This window comes from Taeniopygia guttata, chromosome 14 (genome assembly GCF_048771995.1).
Source record: "Taeniopygia guttata chromosome 14, bTaeGut7.mat, whole genome shotgun sequence".
Taxonomy (NCBI): Eukaryota; Metazoa; Chordata; class Aves; order Passeriformes; family Estrildidae; genus Taeniopygia; species Taeniopygia guttata.
Window position 1 is genome coordinate 16202825 of NC_133039.1, and position 25566 is coordinate 16228390.

Genomic DNA, 25566 nt, shown 5'->3' on the forward strand with positions numbered 1-25566 from the left:
TGTGTTAAGTGGTGGTGCAGCCAGAGCTGGGGGAACCATTGGAGCAACTGCAGAGGCAGTTGTGCTTGGGGAGGGGGAATCTGGTAAGGGGAAGGCAAGTTTTCCAGGTGTTCCCAGGCTTTACTCAGACTTACCTTACTGCCAGAGGTTTTAACTGGGAACAGCTGTGCGCTGGCAGATTCCCATAACCTGGTGTAGTCCAATTACTCGTCGTCTAGCCCACTTTCCTCATATAAATGGTCCAGTAATGCCTGACAAAGCTTAGTGTTAAAAGTACCACACATGGGCCAGTGCACGGCATTCAGATGTAGCAACCCGGAGGATTTCAGCGATCCTGATCTAGAGTCGTTGCTGGATGATCAGCGCCTGGGCGTTCCTGTATCACCTTGAGAAACGACCCATCTCTGGGTGAACCCCATGTATTAGTTTGCAAATGAGGTTTTGTCAGAAACCGGTTTTCTAATATGTGGGGGCAACTCCCAGTGCCAGCATGTGTGCTTCCAACAATATCAAATATTACACTTATCATATTATACTGGCGTGAATTACACTCACTACATATAACAGTCTTAAGCTCTTTTGCAATAAGAACTTTTGAATTATAACTTTAGAATGTTGCTTAGGATTAAAGATTTTAAACTGTAGCTTTAGAATGTATAACTCTTAACCTGTTTTGTAATAAGAGCTTTTGAATTATAACTTTAGAATGTTGCTGAATACTAAGGATTTTTAAGCTGTAGCTTTAGAATGTATAAAGAATTTAAACAGAAAGGGAAGGGACCCTATCCCAAGCTCCTGGAGAAGGAAGAAGGACATCAAGGCTGCTGATTGATGATTTTGAAATGGGAAGTTGGACATCACTACCATAGATTAATGATCCCCGAAAATAGAAGTTGGACCCCACCATCTGGACACACATCCTGGGATATACACAATAGGGTATAGAAATTGGAAAGGAACCAAATATCATCATCATGTTGATGATGAGGTATAGAATTGTGATGTTAAAGGTAGAAATGGAAACTGTTGAAAGCTCATGTAGAAAGTGGGAAAAGCTTATAAATCTGCATTAATATGATCAGTAAATAACAGCAAGACCAACAACCGGTGTGCAGTGGGAGGGGAAAACCCCCACCACTGTACCCAGTGCTGTCTTTGCTCATATATTACCATATTAATTAATAATTTGAATTGCTGCTTCATATATTGGCTGAGTCATGCGTCTCATTTCTAACACTGCTTTCTTCCTTACTGTGGTTGAGCATCTGCTCCTAAGAGCAGCCATTGAACTGGAACCTTAGTAATGCCTGATCTGACTGGAAAGGATCATCACCATCTACTAGGGCACCGCCAGGGAAAACCCAGGACCCCCCCGTATCCTGAGAGTGTGTCTCCTGGGTATGTGTGGCAACTAGTACGGAGAAGCCCAGTTGCTGCTGCCCAGCCCACTGCTTTCTGCCACTGCCTTGGGCTTTCGTGCTACACCCTTACAACACACTATGTCCACCCAACTATTGCAGCTCCTGCTAAGGCTGCAGTTTTCTGCTACATTTTTTTTGTCACCCTGGGTGACAAACCTCTGTCTTTCTAGCCAGTGCTCCGAGATTCCTGCTACAGCCCATTGCTCCATCTGGATGGGCACCAGGACTGGCTGTCCCTCTGGGTTTGTAAACAAAGCCCCTTTTCTCTCTGCCCTCCCAGCTGAGTTTCCATCGCCGTGTGGAGAAGCGGCTGACCTTGTGCCACAGCGCCCCCTGCAGCCGGGGGGAATCACTGCATGCGCCCTGCCAGGCCAGGAGCCACCAGTGCCCCTGCTGGCTGTGACCAGAACTGCACCAAAGGGGAGGGTGCCTGCAGCTGAGACAGGGCTGGGACTGGGTTTCTGGTGTTTCGTTTGTTGTTGCTGCTGCCATTGTTGATGTTTGTTTGCCTTGTTATACATATATATCTGTATTTATATCTATATATCTACTAGTAAAGACACGTTATTAATTTTATCCTATCTTTTCCCAAAAGCCCCATAATTTCAGAGTTATAATAATTTGGAGGGAAGGGAGTCACATTTTCTCTTCCAAGGGAAGTTCCCACATTCCTTAGCAGACACCTGTCTTTCAAACCAAGATACCTAAAAATACTTATTCTTTCACAAAGCAAAGTTCCACCTGTCTAAGGGAAAAAAATCCCCAATAGTTAATTTGAGGTCATATGGTTATTGCAAAAGAATCCTGGTTTTCCTTTCATAGTCTCAGTGTTTCTATCAATTTCTCACTCCTTGTGCCTTTACTTTGCCTACTTGGAAAGGTAAGCTCTTCAGCAAAGCGCCCTTGCAGCCATAACACAATTGCATATGTATAGTACAGTCAGTTTTTAGTTTGCTTTTAGTGCTAAGCAAATAACAACTTGAACTCCTATGCTAGATGCAATAAAACCCCAAAAGGGTAGAATAAGCAAATATTTTGCTTGCCAACTTTGATCTGGAAGTGGTATTTTAATTCTTTCTCATGCATGGCAGCACGTAGCATTCCTGCCATTTCTTGACTGATCTCTAGACTTGAAGTTATTTCTGAATTTATAAATACAGGAATGTATCTTTTAGTGTTTGATTTAAGTTAAGGCAATCACTGTCTTTCAGCAGGAGCTTTAACACGGTCACTGGACCTGAACCAGAATTCTGTTGTAGAAAGGAGGATGCACTTCAGCTGATACACCCTCCCCTCAGGGATGCCTGCTAGACCTGTTGGGATTACAATCAGAAGAGTAGGTAATGCTATGAGCTCATCAGTCTCTGTGGTTCAACAGGCTTTAGTTTGTGTCACATCCATTGTGTCACTTTCTTATGTATGCGGGAAAAATGCAAGAAAACTTTTATAAATGTTTTTACATGCTCTTTAGGTTACAGAAGATTAGAAGTTCAGTGTAATATGGAATTAGTGAATTAGTGAATAAGTCTTACCTTTCTCTTTGCCTGCCTTGCTTCTCTCCCTGTTCACCTGTACATTTTTATTCAAAATATTTTAAATGCAATCTTGCATTTAATAAAGCACACTCTTGTGTTCGTTGTAACATAGCACAAAACAGTCATAAAACTTAAAATTCTTAATTATCAGTGAGATGTGATATTCCCATTGCAATTAGGCTTTCTGGGTAGGGTTAAAGTTCTTTCCCTTTTTGCAGTATGAAGCTTTTAGGGTCATTGCTAGTCACGACCTTGGAATTACACTCTTCTTCAGAGCTTTAAGCCAAATGACGGTGTGGGAAGCCTTTTCCCAAATCAACCCCTTATTTCTCTCTCCTGCCAGGCTGTTCTCAGTTCTCACAGAAGAATGATTCCTGCTGTCTTCTTCCAACTCTACAGCCCAGACGAGCCCAGTATGTGGCAGACTTTAACTTCTGTGACACCTGCTGAGGGTGCTGGAGGCTACCGCCCATATTTGCTGGAGCTGCTGCCCGTAATTTGGTGTGTGCTGCTGTTGATTTGGGAAATCTACTGATTAAATTCGGTGGTTGTACTGAATTTTCTTTGAAGACTTGAGATGGCCATATTTGGCCCTCTGGCTTTCTCTTCATCCCTGACTGAACAGGTCCTTGTCTGCTTTCTCTGTAGTAACTACGGCTGCCTGATCTTGGTAATACAACTACCGCGGCTGTGACGGGTCTCTAACGCGCCTCCCGGAGACAGTGCGTGTGCGGGATGCGGCGCGACCCGGGCCTGCGCTGGCTCCTGCTCCGTGTCCGTGCGCGTGACGCCGCAGCGTGGGGCCTCGCGCGCATCCATCGCGCCTTGCGTGGGGCCCCGGTGCGCAGCGCTTTGTCTGCGCGGGGCTCGGGACCTGTCGCGGGCGGGCTCGCTCCCGGCGCCGTGAGCTGCGCGGACGGCTCGCCGCCACCGCTTCCGCCCGTGTCTCCAGCGCAAAAAGCACTGCGGCGCCCGGCCCCCTCTGAGCACGGGCAGCCTGCATCCCCGATCTAGCAGCTCTGGGCGGTGCCGCCGTGCTCCGCCCCGATCGGTGCCCGCGGACCTTGACGCGGCGTGCGGGGCGGGGCGGGGCAGCGCCCGGTGGCGGCGGCGGCGTCAGCGGGGCCCGAAGCAGAGGCGAGCGGGGTTGAGGGTTGTCGGCCGGCAGGATGCTGGAGATCCAGCTAGACGATGGCGGCGTGGGGGGGTATCCGGGCGATGATTACTGCTCGGGGTCGGTGATGTCGGAGCGGGTCTCGGGCCTCGCCAACAGCATCTACCGCGAGTTCGAGCGACTGATCCACTGCTACGACGAGGAGGTGGTGAAGGAGCTGATGCCGCTGGTGGTGACGGTGCTGGAGAACCTGGACTCGGTGCTCACCGATAACCAGGAGCACGAGGTGGAGCTGGAGCTGCTGCGGGAGGACAACGAGCAGCTGCTCACGCAGTACGAGCGGGAGAAGGCGCTGCGCAAGCAGGCCGAGGAGGTGAGTGCCGCCGCCCCGCGACTGTTTTGGCCACGGTCGGGCGGGCGGGGGCCCCAGTGCAGGGGAGTGGGAGGGCCGAGGGGGTGGCGGGGGCGGCTCAGGGTTGCGGCCTCGGCCGCCTGTCACAGACCTTCGACCTACTGCTCGCTCCCCCGCGGTGGACCTGGTTCAAAAGGATGCGGGGGGGCGGGCGGCGGCCGCCCCAGGGCATCGATCGCCGGTACCTTCTAGAAGCGGAGGGCGGGGGCGGGACCGGGCGAGGCGAGGCGCATCGCCTCCCGCGGGACGCGGTGCTCCTGTCCCCGGGACGGCTCCGGCCCCGGCAGGCTCGGCCCAGCCCGCGGGGCCGGGGCCACTGCGGCTGAGCTGCCCCTGATAAAAAAAGCCGAACCACAAACCACAGTAGCTGCAATCCTGTGGAATTCCTGAAGAATTAGGAATTTAGTTTGCAATGCCAGCAGCATCTGGAGGGGTCAGCATAATTTGTGGTGTAAAATATAATTTTTAAAATGGGTAATTTGTGTAGTCATCCAGCATTCTCAGTGTCGGCTGTAAGCTGTTTCGTTGCAGCAAGGAATTGCCTTTAGAGTATATCTTACTTTTGAAACTTACTTGTATCAAAACTATGCCTTGAGTTTTAATAAAATCGTTCCCAACTCAGTATCTGCCGTTTCCTGGAGCGTGGATGCGCTCTCGGGAGAGCGGGGGCAACGTTGCTCAGCTGGTGGCGTTGTTTGGAAGTGGCTCATGAGAAATCCAATCCCTCTGATGAAGAGGAAGAAGAATCCTCCGGTTACAGGGACTCGGATGTAGACAAGACAGGGGGGAGGTAATCTGCACTCTGTCATCTTGCTGCGTCTGCGCCTGTCCCTGCTGAAATAGAACATCCTTTCAGTCTTGAAGGATGGGAGCCATAGGGATTGCTGTTCAGCTTCTTGGCGTGACAGTCTGTGAGCTGGGATAGAGCTTTGTTGCTGAAAACAGTCCATCCTAACCACATCATCCCCACCACATCATCTTCTTTAGACTTTTTTAGAAGTGGGGTTTTTCTGTTTTTAAGACTAAGGAAGAGCAGAAGATTTAAGATTCAATTGATTTCCTAGGAGTCAAGTTCTGGTTTGATATGGGGTAATTAATAAAACAAAATAAGTGGTAATAATGAAATAGTTGTTGAACAGAAGAATGGTGTAAAGCAGATGCGAGATTTTCATAGACATGTTTGTGTTGCTTAATAATCATGGGCAAGAAGGTTGGTAACTCAGTGGGGAGAACACTTGTCATCCATTACTAATACTGAAAGCAAGAGCCAGTCAGTTAAAAGTTTCAGTCCCAAGTTTTAATTATGTATTAATAGATTAGTAAATGATCCTAAAATTCTTTTGAATGCTTGTAGGGGTCGAAAAATTATTGTAAGTACATGATGCTTATTTGTTTGTGTAGAGACAGATTTTTGCAGCTTCTGAGAAATAATTTTTAAAGTTCACTATTTATGGGAAAAAGGTGGGACTGTCAAGGGGGGTTGGAGCAGTCCAGTTGGAATCATCTTGCATCTTTCGACTGGGGTGCATTTCTGTTCTGGCCTTAGTAGATACAGGATGTATCATTTACCAATGGTGTTTTTAGAGAGTGAGATTTAAAAAATGCCAGTGATGATGATGATGAAGAAGATACTCTATCATTGTTACACACAGCTCAGTGTAAGTGGGAGAAGTGTCCGCAAGGAGGCTTGTTATCAAAAGGAATAGATAATGTGTTTCTTATGAGAATAAATGAGAATTCTGCCTCTACAAGCCCCTTATTACAAGGTCATACATGGAATACACGGCTGCTGTTTCCTTCAGTGCATTATTTATCTGCACCTGTTTCCCATGCACTGTTTACTCTGCAGTAAATTGCGTGTTGTGGGGGTGAAAGTCTATGTATGACAGGGAATTTTGCTGGCTACCAGGTTATTGTACACAATCAAACCCCAGAAAACTGTTTTCTTCTCAGAACTTGCATTGCTGGTCTGAAACAGTGCCATAGTGACCAGGGACTGTCCATGCCACCTCTCCACCAGCATCAGTTTCCTAGGCTGTGCCTCAAGTCTTGGGTGGGATCTTCACTTCTAACTAGGAAGATCCTCCCCTGGAAACAGGATTTGACCTTTGTCTTGATTCCTCTCTGTGTATGAGTGCCAATTACCACAATTAAATTGACACTGAGAGGCTGGAGATGAAAAATGGATCTATTCTCTTGCAATATCCTGTCAAAGGACCCTGAGGCATTGTTCTGGCATTAAAATGTGCATTGTATTGGCTGATTACCACGGTGAGGAGCCATCACACCTTGCTGTTCATCTTCATCTTCATCTTCATGCAGCAGTTGTGCACAAACTGTACAGGTATGGTTTGTTAAATTAGGGCTAATAGTACAATCATAGAAACATGGAATAGTTTGAGATGGAAGGGATCCTAAAGATCATCTAGTTCCCACACCCCTGCCACAGGCAGAGGAACAACCCCCTTTTCATTAAGGCCATAAAGGAATGTTTCCTTTTGAAAATTACTGTCTTAAGACAATTCTGTATATTGTCTTTTAAATCAATCTTTGCCAAAAGCAAATGAATGCTTTACTTTCTAAATGCTTAGGTTGTAGGGATTCCATGTTTTTCACTTGTCCTAAAATAGGGCAACAGAAACATCTGGGCAACTGGATTTAGAATCGAAGTTCCTTGGCATGAGGCAGTGCTGTCAGTTGCTGTTGTTACGGAGCTCAGTACAGAATATTGCAATTTTCCATGACCTCCCAGCTACTGAAGATATGGGATTGCACCAGATTTTTGGTGATTTTGTTTTCTTCCATCTGTTTCATACGAACATAGAATACATATGTGTGAATGTAGGGTCATTATTGCTTTCGCGGTGTGGTGGTCTGTGGAATCACAGACTCCTCTTGTGTGTCTTTGATCTCCTGAGATTAAATCCCATACTCTTGCTCAGTCAGAGGCAGCTGGAGCAGGTTGTCCAGGACCTGCTTAGACTCTGTGTCTTTGTTTAGAGAGCTCCTAAAATGTACAGTGGCTCACTGCATTGGCCTACCATCAGCACGTGCCCCATGTGAAAGGTTGTCAGTCTTAGGATGCTACGCACTCCTTGCCTTACAAAACCTGTAGCGATAAAACTGAATGGGATTGTAAGCTAAAAATCAATTTAGGCAAACATCTGGGGAGAGCAATTTGAAAGGATCCTCCAAGTTTGGGATGGAAGATTTCTTGCAGCATTTCAACTACTGTTTCAGCGAAACAAATTTACAGAAGACATATGAAGACTGTGGAAGAGGACCAGAAGAAAGAATCGCAATCACTTGTTCCTTTGTTATGTGACAAAAAAAGAGGGGGAGATGTGGGAATCCAGGGCATCCCTCTGGCTGCCCTGGCTGCCTTGGGACCCTGGCAGGGGGTCAGGAATCCCCCTGGACAGAGCCCCCAGAGACACTGTCTCTGATCTCTGTCCATGGAAAAGAGTTTTCAATCTTACAGGATGAATTACAAGCTCTGAGTGTTTTATATAAGTAATAATTAGTGTGACAGGGGTGCAGAAGTAGAATTTTAGGATTCTAGATGAGGGGTTCAAAGGAGGCAAGATGGAGGAAATTGGGCATGCCTTGTCCTTTTTCTTCTTCTTCATGTCTTCCATGTTTCACTGTAGTGTTGGCATTTTTCTCTTGGTTTAGACTGGGGACACACTCTTCAACGTAGATGATAGATATTGGCATGTTATTGTAAATATAGCACACATAATTTCTGGTACATAATGTTTGTAACATCCCACTGAGGGGCAGAGCCCTGCATGCTGTCCTGCTGCAGGGCAGACAGAATATGTTATAGATAAGCAAGAATAAACAACCTTGAAAACCAGCACAGATGAATTACGACTTCTTTGGCAGCGGGGCTGAAAGACAGACACTTTATACAATCTCGGAATAATTTAAATGCCACAGAGTCACCATCCCATCATGTATCTTCTAATGCAGGACTAGGATTGATGTTAATACAAATAACTGTAAGGAGATGATAATTCCTTCCTTCCTGTGAAGGTGGACTGGGAGCCATTTGTTGGGGGATAGCTCAGTGATGCCTTTTCTCTGCCCAAAGTGAGGGTGGAGATCTACCTCTACCAGCAGCAGGAGTGTTGCCTGCCATTCTGGATCAGGTGCTGCCTCCCTCGCTCCTGCCCACAGGACGCCAGGGCAGGGACCACTCTCTTCCCTTTCCTGGTATCATGACAGTGTTGTGGCAGTCTGCCCTTTTCTCTTTGTCTCATCCTTTGTGCATGGCTCTACAGGAGAAGGGTAATGCAGGCTTGGTTGACTGTGGAGTGGGGTGACAGCTTGGGTGGAACCCAGGAGGCATCCTGAAGGATGTAGGATGTCCTGCGCTTTTCTGGGGACCTTGGCTTATCAGCCAGTGCTGACTTTGAGCTGTGGAGGTGTGTCCTGCTGCTGGTTTCTCCCCAGCTGGTCTGATGAGGGTTACCCAATGCACACTGAGAGCTGAAGTACAAATGCTTTGGGGTTATGCTCCAAGAGATGCAGAAGCAGCTTGTCCTTCCCTTGCCTTTTTTGATCTTCTCCCCATCAGAAGTTTATGTGCAGAATAAAATTTTTTGGTGAAAACTATACATGTTTATAGCTTATTAGAGGTGATGTTATAGGACATTGGCTGTTGGAAAGCCACTTGCTATAAACATATGATCAGTTATTACAATTTTTCCTAAGAAATTGTGTGAATTCTACACTGATGGGATGAAATGCATTTAGACTCTTCTGTTTACAAGTTCTGTTAATTTAAAGGAATGTAACAGACAGTTTGTGATTCTGTTTTGCAATAGAGACTGGCCAAATGATGCATATTTCTAAATCACTTCTCTGTGAGGAATCAGGCTTTCCACATATAATGTCAATTAGTCCTTGCTATTTGGTAACCTTTACTCTCACTAATCTTGGAGGGAAAAATCTGTGTCCAAACACAGATCCTTCATACAAATCCTCACTCAAGCTCATGGCAATTATTAATATTCATAAATATCAGCATGTTATTAAAAATTGCCTTGAAAGTAGAACAGTAAAAAGCACTGTGAGTTGTGATTTATTTAAAAAGTAGTTCAGGGTAATCTGAATATCAGTTGATAATGATGATTAGAGGCAGTGGCTAGGTTTCTCCTCAACAGGGTTAACTGCATAAGTCAAATTGTGATCCATGAATAAGCTTTGATGAGAAACTTTTTTTCCTCTGGTGCAGTGGAGCAGCTACTGCCTGGTCCCTTTCTGTTCACAGCGCTGCAGGTTGATTTGTCAGTGATATTTTTGGGATTTCCCCAGGTATATGTAGGCAGAAGTTACTACTGGAGTTTCAGGAAGCAGTTGTAAGAGAAAAGCCAAGAAGACTGTGAGGATTTGGCTTTACTACCATTGCAGATGGATTTAAATCACAGACTCACAGATGGGTTTGTGTTGGAATGGACCTTCAAGCTCATCTTGTTCCACCCCCTGCTTTGGGCAGGGACACCACCCACTAGACCAGGTTGATCCAAGTCCCATCCAAACCCTGGCTTTGGACACTTCCAGGGATGGGGCAGCCACAGCTTCTCTGGGCAACCTGTGCCAGGGCCTCCTCACTCTCACAGGGAATAATTTCTTTTGTTATATCTAACCTCCTTCAGTTTAAAGCCATCCCCCCTTATCCCATCAAGACTGGAGAGGGATTGCAATAACTGAAGTTTCAAGAAAAATCCTCAGTCAGTCTTTGTTTATCTGAAAATGATACAATCTTCCATCTAGCACAGGCACCTTGGCCGCCTTCCTTCTTTTTCTTGTCCACTGGGAAGGATGCAGATGGCCCACATCCCCATCATCATTGGTTGTCTTGGTGCCTCTGACGAGCTGTAGCAGGCTGGATCCTTTCATGCCATTGAGGAGGAAGCAAGAGGTGTCCCAAGTGAGAGAAGCTCTATCTTGCCTGGCAGGACAAGATTCAATGGGAAGCACTGAACCTTTTGCTTCTGAGTTGGAGTGTGACATGGCCTCCTTTGTTCATGAACACCTGCTGGTTTCTACCTTCTGTCCCAGTGCCCTGCTTGGAAGGGACTTGCTCAAAGCAGGACATGATGTTCAACTGAGTCTGATAAAAACAGTTTCAGGCTCTTATTTATCTTTCCTCTTCTGCCTGGGTCTTGGCTATCCCACTTGGTGCTATGAATGCGAGTTGCTATTCCATTCCATAGCAGACCTGCTTGTCCTCCTCAAGACAGGAAGCACCAACAGAGGGTTGCCTGCCCATTCACCTGCAAGGTTTTGTGGAAAGGTATTCCCATTTAAACTACATGCCAAGTTTCTCCCAAAACATAATTGTACATAATAATTGTAAATACTAATTGAAAACAGGAAAATTTACTTATCTGTTAATGATTGGGTATTTTCAAGGCATATGGCCCAAAAGCATGTTAGCCTTTTGCCCTCTTTGGGTTTGGGATTCTGTGCTTGTAAAAGGACTGAAAGACCTCACTGGCAATACATTCACAACAGCATGTATGGGAGAAGTGTACAGTGTGACGTACCATACATTTTGAAGAACTTGAGTATGGAGAAGTACCTTCCCTTCCGCACAATGAAGAGAGGTGTCATTTCAGTGTATTTTACCATTTTCTTTCACCAGTCAATGGTAGCTTTGGAAGAGAGCTCAAATACATGTTTTGGTTGAGCTAAATCAGTAATCTCTATTTATTAGCAAAACTGGAGAATTGTACTTTGGAGGGGAGAACAGTGTCTTGGCAAGGACATCATAAAACCATTCAAGAACATCAAGTCCAGCCTTTGAACCCATTGCCACCTTGTCAACCCGACCACAGCACTGAATGCCATGTCCAGTCATTTCTTGAACACCTCCAGGAACAGTGACTCTACCATCTGCATGGGCTGCCCTGCTGCTCCTGGAATGGAGTTGGGTTGTGTGTCAGGTGATGTCAGCTTCCTTCCTTCTTTCCTAGGTGATTGTGGTTGCAGTGGTAGGTTGTTCCCCCATTCTGGGGCCCTGCCCTCCCACCAGCCTGCTCCCCTTGAGCTCAAGTGCCCATGGCTGCTTTGCTTCTCACTTGCACGTGGTCTTTGATCTTCTGTCCCTTTGTTTCAGACTTTTAAACTTGTAAACTAAAGATGTAACACCTCCGGGGATAGTTTTGTGGTTTAACACAGGTTTTCATCACAGCCACTCTTGTATCAGTGCTAGATGCAACTGCAGCATGTTTGTAAGTTCCACTTATTTGAACCACTGCCCACACTTCAGTAGCCCCACCTTTGCCTCGCTGGTTGTGTGCCTTGCCATCCCTTCAGCTGAGTGGTTTTTGTGGTGGTCTTGAGTTCAGTAAAAAATACCACATAATTTGCACCATAATTCCAGATAACAAAAATACCTACAAATGTATTTTTGCCCTCACAAAGGAAGATAAGTTAACACTACCAGCTTGTGTAATTTAAATTTTTTTCCTTTTCATATTGTTAATTCCATTAATATTTTTTTCACTGTCTATTGTTATCCATGCTCCCTCTCTGCTCAGCATTTAAAACCAGTGCATCAGTGTCTTTTATCTCCCCGAGTGGAGGCATATGCTAAGCTATGCAGGAGGCAACTGTGACTTCAATAATGCAATGTCATACATGAAAAAAATCTATAAAATATTTCAGAAGAAAAACAGTCAGGCCAAAGTCTGGACAGTGATTGTTGGATGCTTTACACTTGCTGCACTTGGGGTATGATGAGCTCTGTGATTTGCAAGAAGATTCACATCTATGCTTGAAATAAGAAAGCTCATCTTAAGTTAGTACTTACCAGGAAATTTTACTGGGAATGCCTCTGTCCAAGTGACCTGCTTTCATAGAGCAATCTGCTGTACGAAGAAGCAGTGTGTGTGTGAATCAGGAGGTCTTGCATATTACAAGGTGGTGGATGTCTGAGAGCCACTCAGCCTGTTAATATTGAATAGTATAAACTATGTGTTTATACACACACATTAAGGTGATATTAGCATTAAAAATGTGTGTAGCTGTACTAGGTATAGCCACATCACTGGACACTGTCTTGGTTTAAGTTGAATTACTTCAGACTTGAGCCCTGGGGACTTCTTACTGCATAGTAGTTTTTGCCCCAGTTCTGTAGCTGTTTTGCCACCAGCATTCTCAGAAACACACGTTCTTCCTTAAAAATTCAGGGCAGCAGCACTGGAAGGGACTTCCTGAGTCAGCATGTCCAGTTACTGAGTATGGCAGGAGCTCAAATCACATAATCAGTTTCATCAATATATCAAGCTTGGTTAAAACTCCTGCCTCTATTCCTCCCTTCCTCAAAATTGCAGTGGAATTCTTTTTTGGGTTTTAATTCATGGCCTGGTTTCCTGGTTTGTTATTGTGCTATCATTGTCTTTAACTATTAGTAAGTTTTTACTCTGTCAAGTATTTCTTACTTTACTTTTTTAAGGGAAACTGGTCCTGTCCTATCTGGTCTCTGCAGGGTCCTGGAGCCAAACTCTGTTCCCTTGCCAAAGAAGGCAGGTTTGCAGGCCTGTGCCATGTGTTACCTGGCCAGCCTAGTCTTGTTTTATAGATTCCCTCATATTTTCATTGAGTGACACATAGCCACATCTGGTGCTTGTGCTGATCCTCTCTGAGAGGCAGAAGGAATAACGTGATTTTCCAGGGAAAACTTACCTGTGCCTTATAGCATGTGAATGCTCTCTGTGAGTGTCCCATGGCATTTTTCAAAGTGTTAGTAATAACTTTTATGTGAGGGCTTTAACCTTCATTAGTAAGTCTGGTGTGGCCTGTATGACATGGAGTGGCTGAGATGGCAGCATGTCCATCTCCTCTCTGCCCCCCTTGGCTGCAGTTGCACCTGGCCCACTGTGAGGGCATGTCACTGTAAGGCCAGTTAGCTGATGGTTCCATCATCAGCTCCTTCCTCTCCACCCTTCTCACAGCACAACTGGTGGTTCTCATGTGCATGCCCACACACTCAAGTGCTGTTCAGCCTTGCATTGCTCTGGTCTCCAGCATAATTCAGTTTTTCTCTCTGATAGTTGGTTCTCTTTAGTGGTGGTGATACCTCCTGGTGTACTGTCATCTTCAGGACTTCACAGTCACACCTTCTTTCTTTTTGGCCATCTTGGTGGAAATAAGGTCAAGGCTGTTCTCAAGGCCAGCTGTTCTGCCAGAAGCCCATCTCTTCTGTGTGCACCCCTTTCTTCTCCTGCATCTTCTGTCCCAATTAACCTTGTCATTAGTCCCACCAGGAGATGAGAGCACCTGGATGGATGAACACTGAGGCAGAGCCTGGAGCCAGGGTTCAAGATGTGGGAGGGTCCCTCTGTGTCTTTTGGCTGTGCTAGAAGACCAGGCCTACTTCATGGAGAGTGTCATAAAGGAAAAGTAATTCTCCATTGGAAAAGGGCTCAGGTCCCTTAGAGCAGGAATATGGGAGATGGTAATCTTTGCATACATCAACAAAAAAATACTTATTTCACGGAAGACACTCAAAGTCCCATCTATGGTTATTAAATACCTAGTAGATAAAAGATGTCATTTTGACTTCTTGAAGTTAGCAACAGGAACAGAAATCTTTTATCTAAGCTCTGCAGATATAAAGGAAATGTTATTTCACTATGCTTCCATGGAGATTGGAATGTTCTTTCAAGAGTGCATTTGTCTTTGAGGATAGCAAAGATTCCAACACAGGGCATAGCTCAGAGCATCTTTCCACTGATGCCAAATTGATTTTTGCCTTTCTTGCTTTCATATATTCTCAGTGTTCTTTACACATTTACATTTACACATTCTTTATATATTTGTAGCTCTGTAGCCTATTACTGAAGCTATGTACTTACTGTGTGTCCTTCTGGGCTAGTAAATTCTAAAAACTAGGTTAGAAATGCAGTTAAAATGACATTATATTCTGTTGTCTTTTATGATATTTTGGCGATTTTGCTAATAATTGGCCATGTTTACAGTCAGCTTTATTTGCTGGCAGGGACCTTACCTGAGGAAGGCTGGTAATTATTTTTCCATATGTATGTCTTCATGTGATTCAGGGTTATATACATCTTAATTACTTAACATAAAAAGGTGATTGTAATAATGCACTTCTAATATAAAATTCCTCCAGGGCTGATATGTAATGTATGCTATACTGGGAATATGGTTTGGAATTCAGGCCAAGCTCTGCAATGAAAACGTAAGAGTTTTCACACTTGCCACAGCTGTGATGGCACAAATACACTTAAAATGAGGAAACCACAGTAAGCAGAACAGGGGACAGAACAGAGTTCTTGGCTGGAGAACACACAGAGCAGAGCAAGGAACATCAGAGAACACAGCTGGAATTTGCTGAGTTTTTTGACAAGTACAGGGTAAGATGTTGAACAAGTATGAAATTCGAGTTGGTCAATCAATTGTGAATTTTAACAAGTGTTCTCTAGTTGCAGGTTTAAATTGTTGGTTCTTCATGCCGGAGCTGTAACTCTGTTCAGCTTGTGGCCTCTTTCCAGTGCAGTGTGAGAGTGTGAGAGTTTGGCCTTTTGGGCTGTGTCCTGTAACACTTCCAGTGGAGACAGTTTCTTCTGTTTGCTGTAACTGAGATCCTTTGGAGATGTAGAAGTTACCGTCTGTTTACCGATGCTGTGTTTTCTCATGGAATTGGCATCAGGTGTTCACTCTACAGGTACCATGACTGCAATTACTTGGAACAGAGTCTGCTGAAGGCAAATGCTTCCCAGGAGAAAAGGTGACATTGCTTGGAGCACCCCCAGACCCATGGTTCTGTCACGTTGAGGCACTAAGGAGCAAGATGAATGATAATCAGGTGAAATGCAAGGATCTCTTTTTCACCTGTAAATGACACTGCTCTCAACGAGCCAAAACATTTCTAAAATTCATGTTAGGTACAGCATGATGGAAATGCAGGTATGTTTTTATCACAGCGGGGACGACTAATGACTATTTTTCTATTTTCTGAGGGTCCATTTAATCTCTTGAGACCAGCAAGGGAGAGCAGCTTTAAATATTTTTAAACTCTTTATTTTCCCAAGAGAAACACTAAATATTTCTGTACTGCCTTTCTTCTGGGAATGTTTTCATGCAATAAAGTCAAGGTAATGTTGGTGTAAAGTAGACAACTCAATTTCTTAATCTTCTACTTCATCTTTGCTAAATAAATTCCTATAGGGATAAAAGCTGAACATAGAATCACAGAATGGTTTGGATTGGAAGAGACCTTAAAGTGCATCTTGTCCTACTCCCTGTCATGTGCAGGGACACCTTCTGCTGTTCCAGGTTGCTTTGAGTCCCACCCGACCTGGCCTTGGGCACTTCCAGGGATGGGTCAACTGCAGCTTCTCTGGGCAACCTCTGCCTGGACCTGCCCACCCTCACAGGGAAGAATTTCTTCCTAATATTACATTTAACCCTGCCCTCTGGCAATGGGAAGCCAACTGAGCCTGTCTGTGACCTCCTCAAGACTCACTCCAGCAGCTCTACATCCTTGTGGTGAGGACCCCTGAACTGGAGGCAACACTACAGGTGGGGTCTCACCTGAGCGAAGTTAGAGGGAGAATACCCCCTCTCACCCTGCTTCCCACGCTGAAAGGAAACCGCAGCTGTCTCCCAACACAGCTTTCACCCACAGCCCTGCTCCCCCACTCAGGTCTGGACTGAGCCACAGCACTCCCTTTGCTCCCACTGGGCTCCCACTGCACACACAGCCACCACAAATTAAGGCCACATAATGAGATTCCTGCATCTCTGTGCATCTCTGTCTCTGTTTGGTTTCTCACTGATGTGATGTGATGATTTCTGATGGTATGTTACTATTTTTAGTCATTTTCTTCTTTTGCAAGAGACAGGAAAGCAGGAAGCCAAGCAATCTGCAATATACCACTGCTCTTCAGAGGCACAGTCATTCTTTGGCCTTGGGATGATTTTGTGCTAGTTATTTTCCCTCTAAAAAGTAGTGTGTGAGCCATTGTTGTTTACCATAATCCTGGATTATTACAGATCAGTGATCCTACTTGAAATCTGGGGATACAGCCTAGCAGAAAAAAAATCCATGTGACATTTATATCATTTATATATCAGTTTCATATTCCAGTTCTCTTAGATGACTGAGGCGATAAATGTTTAATTGTTCATATTCAGAAATTATTGCCATTAGGGGTAGAGACACTGGGGAAAAAAAAAAAAAAAGAGAAAAAGTAATAAAATAGTAATGCTTTGTTCAGCCTTGCTGTTGAGAGTTCCTGGGGCTGGGGGCTGTTTCTGCTTCCAGTGCACCCACTTCTTTGTCATGGTGGGAGACCAAAAAATAAAAGTACTTTTTCTTTACCATCAGTGGAATTCTGGTGTCCTTTTTTATTTCTCTTTTCTGAAGGTCTTTATTGCATCTCCATAAAGCTGGAGTTGGAAGCTGTGAATTCTTGAGGTGAGGGTATGAGCCGAACTCTGTTCAGTGAAGACATCAGGGAAAACCACTGATAGCACTTAGCCCTGGGAACTAGAAACCTTTGAAATCAAGGGCAGCTGCAGTAGCAGGCTCAACCTGGTATGCTTCACCACAACCAGATATTTCTCTTGCCTCTTGGCAGCACTAAAGTAGAAGAATACAGTCAACAAATTTGCAGTGCAGTGTTAAAACTCAGTAGCTTGGGCACTGGGATTGTGGCAGAGTGCTTTGAAAAGAGTGTATTGGCTTATTTTAAGATGTGTTTAAAAAGTCTTCGAGACTATGCTGTTTGGTTGTTTCTTTGGAGTTTTTTTGGTCCCCTTCTTGGATTCAAACTGACAGAGAGCAGGGTTAGATTGGCTGTTGGGAAGAAATTTTTTCTGTGAGGGTGGAGAGGCCCTGGCACAGGTTGCCCAGAGAAGCTGTGGCTGCCTCATCCCCAAAAGTGTTCAAAGGTAGGTTTAGATGGGGCTTGAAGCAGCCTGGTCTAGTGGGAGGTGTCCCTGCCCATGGCAGGGTGCTGAGACACGATGTTCTTTAAGGTCCCTTCCAACCCAAACCAGTTGTGTGATTCTATGCTCCTATTAAACATTTATAACAAAAGAGAAGTATTTGTAGTGTCTGCTTTCAGAAGTCATTGGGATTGTACTGTTCTGAGGTCAGAATTGCGGAGCTGATTTCTCTGAATATTCCCTGTCCTTAGGAAGGTTTGCTATTAGCATTTTAGAACTTTGTGTGCTATTAGAACTTTGGAATTTCATCTTTGGGCATCAAACATCTGTGCAGCATTTAGGGAGGATTGGCTGGGCATACACTGAGATAAAAAACAGAAAAAGCAGGAGAGTAAATCATAAGGATTCTTTTTCTGTTATAACTGGATTTGGTGCTTTTTGTAAATATTATAGACAGAAAATATTCTGATGGGAAAGAGACTTAGAAGTTAGCATTCCCTCTGCCTGGTTATTTTTAGAAGGTTTGAAGAGTTGGGGTGATATACTGGATCCTCTTCAAGTTACTGAGAAATTCCCACAGCTTCAACAGGGCCAGGATTATATAGTCCCTCTGAAAGAAATGGAAAAAGTGAAATGCCAGTGTATATTTGTTTACTCAATAACATGTACTTGCAGTGTGACTGCCTCTGGGAGCCTGGTTAATCAAAAAAACTTAAAAAAAATTAAAACGCATTATGCAGTTTGTGTTCTCTGTTTCTCCTGCCCTGTTGCAAGATTCCAGAGCCATGGGAAGGCAGAGTTGGGTGTAGAGAGCACTGTGTGACTGGGGATTTCTTGTGTGCTGGGGATACACTTGGTAGATTGAGTTAGGGCAGGAGAGATCCTGGAGCCAGTCTAGCTGCTCATCTGGGCCACCTGCAGCCACATACCTTGGGTGGTGAGCCACAACATGGGGCTTGTGGTCCGGCATCACGCTAGAGATGAAGTGCTGTCTCTGCTGTCTGTCTCTGGAGACTCTCATTCACAAGAGTAACTCGTGAACATCATGAACCTGTTTTCTCCAAACTTCTGGTGCAGCTTAGTTGTATTTTTGGGTGTGCTCACATCTCTGACTAAAGTTAGTTAAATCTCTGCTGTTTGTAGTGGCTAGAGAGGTGTTCCCCTGGATGATGTATAGAATGTCTGTTGTGGCTTACTGGGAAAAAATAAAGCCTGCCTGGATACCCTGGTAAGAACTCACTGGTGCCATAAAGGATGAGCAGTAGTGACTGCTTATCTGGACATTAGGAGCATCTTCCTTGGGCAAAGCCTGGCAGGAATTATTGTGGATAAACAAGGACTCCTGAACAACTGATCAATGTGATCAAGCAGAAGCCGTTTATTGTTTACATTACACACACTTTTATAGATTCTACAAACTACTAAGATCACACTTCTTGACTGGTGCCTTTGTCTTGTTCCCTCGTTCTCTGCCTCCGTTTCTCAGTGTCCCTGATTGGTTACTGTGCAGGTGTTCTACAGTCCTCTGTTATCTAGTTCTTGTGATCCTGGTATGTTTCTCAGCTTCTTCGCTCTTATTTTAGCACAGTTTTTTAGTAACCTTGATGAATTCCAGGGTGCTCTGAGAAAATTCTGATAAAAACACTTACAGACAGTATGGCTGGTGCACCCTGAGGCCTGAGTTGTTCAGATACATTGCTACAAGGAATCGAATCCTCGTTCTGTTGTGTTGGCTGCTCACTTCAGTCTGGATTTGGGACTTTTCTTGCTGTCAGAGCTTGTGATGAGCATGGAGAAGCTTAGGTGAAATGAATTCTGATGTCAGAGCAGGTATAAGGTGCTGCACAGCCAGGAACTGTGTCAAGCCACTGGGCCCCTACATACAAATGCCATTGTTTGATCTCCTCAGCACCAGGATGGGCCGTCTTGCAATGCTTTTTTTCCAGAATGCTGTTCTGCCCTACAAAAACTTAGGGAAATATTAATTTTTAATATTGTTGTCTCCATGTCTCTTTTCCAGGTGCTTAATTGATTTTTAGTTTTATGTTTATTTAATTACTTTTGAGTTGCAAAATAGACAGGTATGAGGGAAAAGACTGAGCCATAATTGTAGAAGAAATAAAGTTAAGAGGGGGGAGGAGGGGGTGTTTCAAAGTTAACGGGGGGAGGAGGGGGTGTTTCATGTTCCTCAGTGGAGAAATGGGAGCAGGACAGTGGTAAAAGCTGAGCCACTGCAATGTGATGGGGATTTAGCTCTTGGCTGTAATTAAAAGGATTCATGAGTAAAGCTTTAGCACAGAGTGCTTCCAGCAAAATCCTATGAGATAGAGTTTATACCAGGAAAACACTCTCTTGGAACAACTTCCATCAACCTCCAGATGGAGCAAGTGAAACTGCTGCTTCTCAGCTCTATTGTCAGTGTCTGTTAGGACTTCTTTTCTTTTTTTACTCATTTTGAAATCAAGATTGTTGTTCTGAAAAAGCATTCAAAAACAAATCCCAAATTTGCAAAGCGGGTTGTTTTATAAAATTCTCAGAATCTATAAAACAGGTTGCTGGGTGAATGACTAAGGGATTTCAATGTTTAATTGACATCTCAGGAAGAAACACATACTTAAAAATTTAAACCCTTGAACAAGCTTAAAATATAAATAATAAGTAGATGTTTAGCATCTGAGATGAATTCTTTATAACGGAAGAAAGGTGTTGGCATTGCTGCTGTTTCTAGAAAATTCTGTGCAAAAGAGCCATGAGTGGAAAAAAAACCCAAACACTTATTACGGTAAATTAGGACAGGAAGAGGAATGAAGTTAGAAGCCCAGTTAGAGGTTAAAGGCACTGCAGAACACTATGTGCAGGGAAGCAAGAAGTAGCTAAAATGTGTTTGATTGTTTCTGTAAGTACAGATATGTGGGAATGTAAATTGAGTCACTGCTCCCAGGAATTTACTGAGCAGTTTTAAAAGTTTGCAAGAATCATAAATAACGTGGCTTTCAGTCATCTGCAGAGAGGATCCAATTTACAATGATGGCTCCAGTGTCCCTGCTAATAATTCCAGTAAAAGCAGTAGGGAACGTGCACGGGGTTTACCCTGAGAGTGCAGCAGTGTACACTGGTTCATGTGCAGAATTTAACAAAATAATCTTACTGAGCATTTAAATGTGTTAGTTTCCCTGAGAGTCTTTGCCAAAAAAGGATTCTTACCAGTGTCTGTCTCTTTTGGAGTAAAACAAAGCTTTAATTTGTTAAATTTAAATTCTCATGCCCCTGGGTAGTGATGTTTGTGGAGAGAACACTTCCCCCATGAGGAGGGCAAAAGGGGAGGGATTTTTCTCCCCATTATCCATGCTTTTAGACAGAGGAGGTTTCTCCAGCCAGTCTCCATGTGCTAGTGAATCTAATGGGCCTGGACCTAAGGAGGATTTGGCAAACAGATGGAGAGAGAGAGAGGCAGAGTCAGGAGCAGAGCCTTGTGAGCTCTTCACATATTCTTGTTACTTCCTGTGGGCTCCTCTTGGCCTATAAACATTTTTAAGGGTGGATTAAAGCCTGCTTAGCTTAATTTCCTTCTCATTGTCATCCTCAGCTGCTCCAGAGCCAGGGCTTCTCCCAGCCCTAGCCATGCTCATGCAGCTCAGCTGTTGGGTTAGTGTTCTAGTTACTGGACTGGTTGGTGCAAATAATGCTGTACTTTTGGCTTTGTTGGGAGGAACTATCCAGGAGTAATGTAATCAGACTTTAATTTTTGGGTTTATAAGCCAGGCCGGGATGTGTACTGGAGCTGGTGGGATAGCTTTACAGCACTGTGTCCTTGTGAGCCTAGTGGCTTGGTTTGCTGGAGAGAGGCGTGTATTATCTGAGTCTTAGAGACTTTCCCACCAGTTTGTGTCTGGAATGATTCTAGAAGCAGCTGTTTCCATATCTAGATGTGTGGGCTATGGGTCATTATTGCATTAAGTGTATTCTGCAGAAAACTTCTGATAACCATGTATCACACAAGAACCAGTCTCATCCTGCAGAGAGGTGGAGCTGCATTCACTTCCCAGAGATCCTGCTTAGTTGGAATATTTCATGACACTTAAGATATGATATATGATACTTTATTATATGATATATTATTTAATGGTATTATGTGATACTAGATAATACTTCATTATATGGAGTCCCTGTGGCTCCAGTTCATACCATGAGTTGTGTAATATACCACAGTGGAGCTGAACAGAATGTTCTCCGGGGAGATATCTTCTATTAATGGACTATTGAATGACTCACTGCATGACATGTAAAGTTACATCATCCCATTGTGAGATGCTCCACCCAGAGGGGAGGAGCCAAGCATTCTTACCTGCATAAAATCAGCACTTTTTGGGACACTGGACAGTCCCTTTGCTGGATTCCTAGAGAAGCAGTTCTCTTCTGTGCTGGATTCCCAGAGGAAGACCAGGCCCAACTACTACCAGACCTTCAGAGAAAACTACACCCTTCTAGAGATCACCACTTCAGCAGCATTTCATCTGCCACTCCAGGAGGAGCAGCCACCATTTTAACTAGACTACTGCCAACACCCTGACTCCTCAGGGTGTCAGGTTTCTGACTCCATCACTAGTTTCGTTTGTACTAATTACATTTTTTTAATTATTATTTTTATTTAGTTTTTCTCCTAGTAAAGAACTGTTATTCCCATTCCCATATCTTTGCCTGAGAGCCTTTTTTTAAAATTGTGGTAATTCAGAGGGAGGGGGTTTACCTTTTCCATTTCACAGGAGGCTTTTGCCTTCCTTCACAGACTCCTGTCTTTTCAAACCAAGACAGATTTTGGCACCCAATGTGGGGCTCGAGGGCATTGAGAGGAAAAAAAAAGGATTAACAGTTCTTAAGAATTTTTTTTTTTTATTATTTTTTTTTTTGTTGTGTGTGCTGATATAGAAACATCTTTAAGTATCACTATGTGGTCTAGTTTACCCTGGTTTGGGTGGCATGTGGTTGCAGCTGTATTTCTCCCATTTGCAGGCCCTTATCTAAAAATGGATCCTATAACTAAGGCTACTGTGTATGTTATCCAGTTTGGTTTATGGGTTAATAAGGTGAGGAATTTATGGATCTTTAAATTCCTCTGGAAGGCAGGTACATGGATTCAGAGCTATCACAGAGAGAACACTTCCCCCATTACCTACCCTTCAAGAGCCCCATCTGGCCTGTGCGCAAATCTGACAGAGAATGAAGATTGACTGTAGACTATCATGGCTTAAATGAAGTGACTCCGCTGCTGAGCGTTGCTGTACCGGATATGCTGGGACTCCAAGTATGAGCTGGAGTCCAAGGCAGCAAAGTGGTACGCCACTATTGATATTTCTAATGCATTTTTCTCCATTCCTCTGGCAGCAGAATGCAGGCCTCAGTTTGCTTTCACCTGGAGGGGCGTGCAGTACACCTGGAACCGACTGCCCCAGGGGTGGAAACACAGCCCAACCATCTGCCATGGGCTGATCCAGACAGCACTAGAAAAGGGTGAGGCTCCAGAACACCTGTGAGGAAATGACACCGGGAGAAAATTTCTCCCAACCGTTTAACCATCTTTTTGGGTCTGCTCCACCAGTTTTCGAAGGGTTAAGATCCTCTCTAAGAACTAATGATATCATACAATGGGTAGTGTTGCTAATATGCCTGTTATATTTAGCACTCAGAGATAATGGAAGATTAACCTGGATAACTACCCTGACACCTACATCAGAGACTGGAGATGCTGCTGCTCCGGAGCCTGACCCTGCCCCACAGCCCACCTCAGAAGTGAACCACCCAGACTGGGTGAGGGTTCTGGTTAAGGAGGTACGAGAGATGCTGAAGGAGTGCATTTCCCCAGCTGGTGAGAAACCCGCCATTTGCCTTGAAGACGGACAGTCTAATAGTACAGCTGTGGAACCCACAGATGTTACAACTATCCAGGTTCCAGCTGAACCACAAAGGCAGTCACAGCCAGCAGCAGTTGCCCCGGTAGAAACAAGGAGGTCTAAGATGAAAGCAGAGCACCCAGATAGGGATAGGAATGGAGAAACCTCACAACCCACAGGGGAGCCAGAGGTTGCAATCATAACCGAGTCCCTGACATACGAATGTCTCCGTAATCTGCGCAAAGACATTGTGCAACGAGGGTGTGAGGCTTATACTACCTAGTTACTCTTGGTCTGGGACCTTATGGGTACAGGCGTGCAACTGGACGGTGGTGAGGCAAGGAACTTGGGACCCTTGACCCAGGACTCAGGTATGAATCAGATTTTTGTAAGGGAGCCAGGGTCCCTTTCCCTCTGGGAGCAGCTTTAAATGAGTGTCAGAGAGAGGTTTGTCCACAGGGAGAGAATGCAGGAGCACCATCCTAGAATGCACTGGAAGACCCTTGAGAAAGGGATCCAACAGCTGAGGGAAGTGGCAGTATTGGAGGTACTCTTTGGGAGGGATGGACAGTTAATAATGACCCCGACAAGGTCAGGTGCACAGGGCAAATGCTGTGGAGTCTAGCAAATCTTGGGCCATCTCAGTACACCACTTTCATTGCAACAATTGATGCTGACACTAACCGAGAGACAATGGGCTCTGTTGCCAACAAACTTAGGAATTATGAGAGTATGATTAATGGCCCAATGCAGGCTCATATCTCAGCTGTGATTAAGAAGTTCAAAGAGGAGATGAGGGAGGAGATGAGGAAGGTTAATGCAGCACCCGTGCGAGTCACAGGCCCTAAAATCAGAGCCCAATATTCCCCAGCTAGAGAGAGAGGGTACACCCCAAGGGCTAATCTGTGGTTCTTCCTGCGTGACCATGGGGAAGACATGGGGAGGTGGGATGGGAAACCCACTTCTGTCCTGGCAGCACGGGTCCGTCAACTCGAGGGAAACTCTAACCAGGGGAGTTCCACCAAAGTGAAGGTAGCTTCAACCTCCCATGACCAAGCTTTTGGGTATGATCTGTCAGACCCCATTGAAGGGACCTCTAGTATGTATGCTCAGGAAAGGAATAATAACCAGTGTTAGAAGGCCCCTGTCTCTATCCAGGGAGAGGCACGGGAAAACCGGATCTTCTGGACAGTGTGGATCCGATGGCCTGGCACATCAGAGCCACAAAAATATGATGCTTTAGTTGATACTGGCGCACAGTGTACTCTGATACCATCAGGACGTGTGGAGGTGGAGCCTGTTTCCATTGCTGGTGTGACAGGGGGATTGCAACAATTGACCCTGGTGGAAGCTGAGGTGAGCCTGACTGGGAAGGAGTGGAAGAAACATCCTATAGTGACTGGCCCAGACGCTCCGTGTATCCTAGGCATAGACTTCCTCCAGAACAGCTATTACAAAGACCCAAAGGGACTCAGGTGGGCTTTTGGAATAGCTGCTGTAGAGGCAGAGTACATTAAGCAATTAAGCACCTTGTCTGGACTGTCAGAAAACCTGTCTGCAGTAGGACTCCTAAGGGTGGAAGAGCAACACGTGCCAATTGCGACCTCGACAGTGCACTGCTGGCAGTATCGGACGGATCAAGATGCCGTGATCCCCATCCACAGAATGATTCGTGAGCTGGAGAGCCAAAGGGTGGTCAGCAAAACCCACTCGCCCTTCAAGAGCCCCATCTGGCCTGTGCGCAAATCTGACAGAGAATGAAGATTGACTGTAGACTATCATGTCTTAAATGAAGTGACTCCGCTGCTGAGCGTTGCTGTACCAGATATGCTGGGACTCCAAGTATGAGCTGGAGTCCAAGGCAGCAAAGTGGTACGCCACTATTGATATTGCTAATGCATTTTTCTCCATTCCTCTGGCAGCAGAATGCAGGCCTCAGTTTGCTTTCACCTGGAGGGGCGTGCAGTACACCTGGAACCGACTGCCCCAGGGGTGGAAACACAGCCCAACCATCTGCCATGGGCTGATCCAGACAGCACTAGAAAAGGGTGAGGCTCCAGAACACCTGCAATACATCAATGATATCATTGTGTGGGGGAGCACAGTGGCAGAAGCGTTTGAGAGAGGTGAGAGGATCATCCAGATACTGCTAGAAGCTGGCTTCGCCGTCAAGAAGAGCAAAGTCAAGGGACCTGCCCAAGAGATCCAGTTCCTGGGAGTGAAATGGCAAGATGGAAGGCGCCAGATTCCCACTGAGATCATC

The 25566-nt window shown here is 45.0% G+C and overlaps 2 protein-coding genes across 31 annotated transcripts in view; both read left to right on the forward strand.

The window, feature by feature from the left end:
- Nucleotides 1-3978: 3978 nt before the first annotated feature.
- The window catches only part of MAPK8IP3 (mitogen-activated protein kinase 8 interacting protein 3), a 76523-nt gene continuing 54935 nt past the window's right edge, over nt 3979-25566 (forward strand). For all 30 annotated transcript variants that reach the window (XM_030284507.4, XM_030284521.4, XM_030284508.4 and 27 more), the window contains exon 1: nt 3979-4443. In XM_030284507.4, coding sequence (XP_030140367.1) covers nt 4126-4443 — 318 coding nt within the window. In that variant the 5' untranslated portion in view covers nt 3979-4125. The remainder of the gene's footprint in view (nt 4444-25566) is intronic.
- On the forward strand, nt 4620-25188 carry LOC140685077 (uncharacterized). Its single transcript, XM_072935614.1, has 4 exons — nt 4620-4803; nt 22687-22923; nt 23093-23241; nt 24462-25188. The coding sequence occupies exons 1-4, from the start codon at nt 4620-4622 to the stop codon at nt 25062-25064; spliced, it is 1173 nt and encodes a 390-aa protein (XP_072791715.1). The 3' UTR covers nt 25065-25188.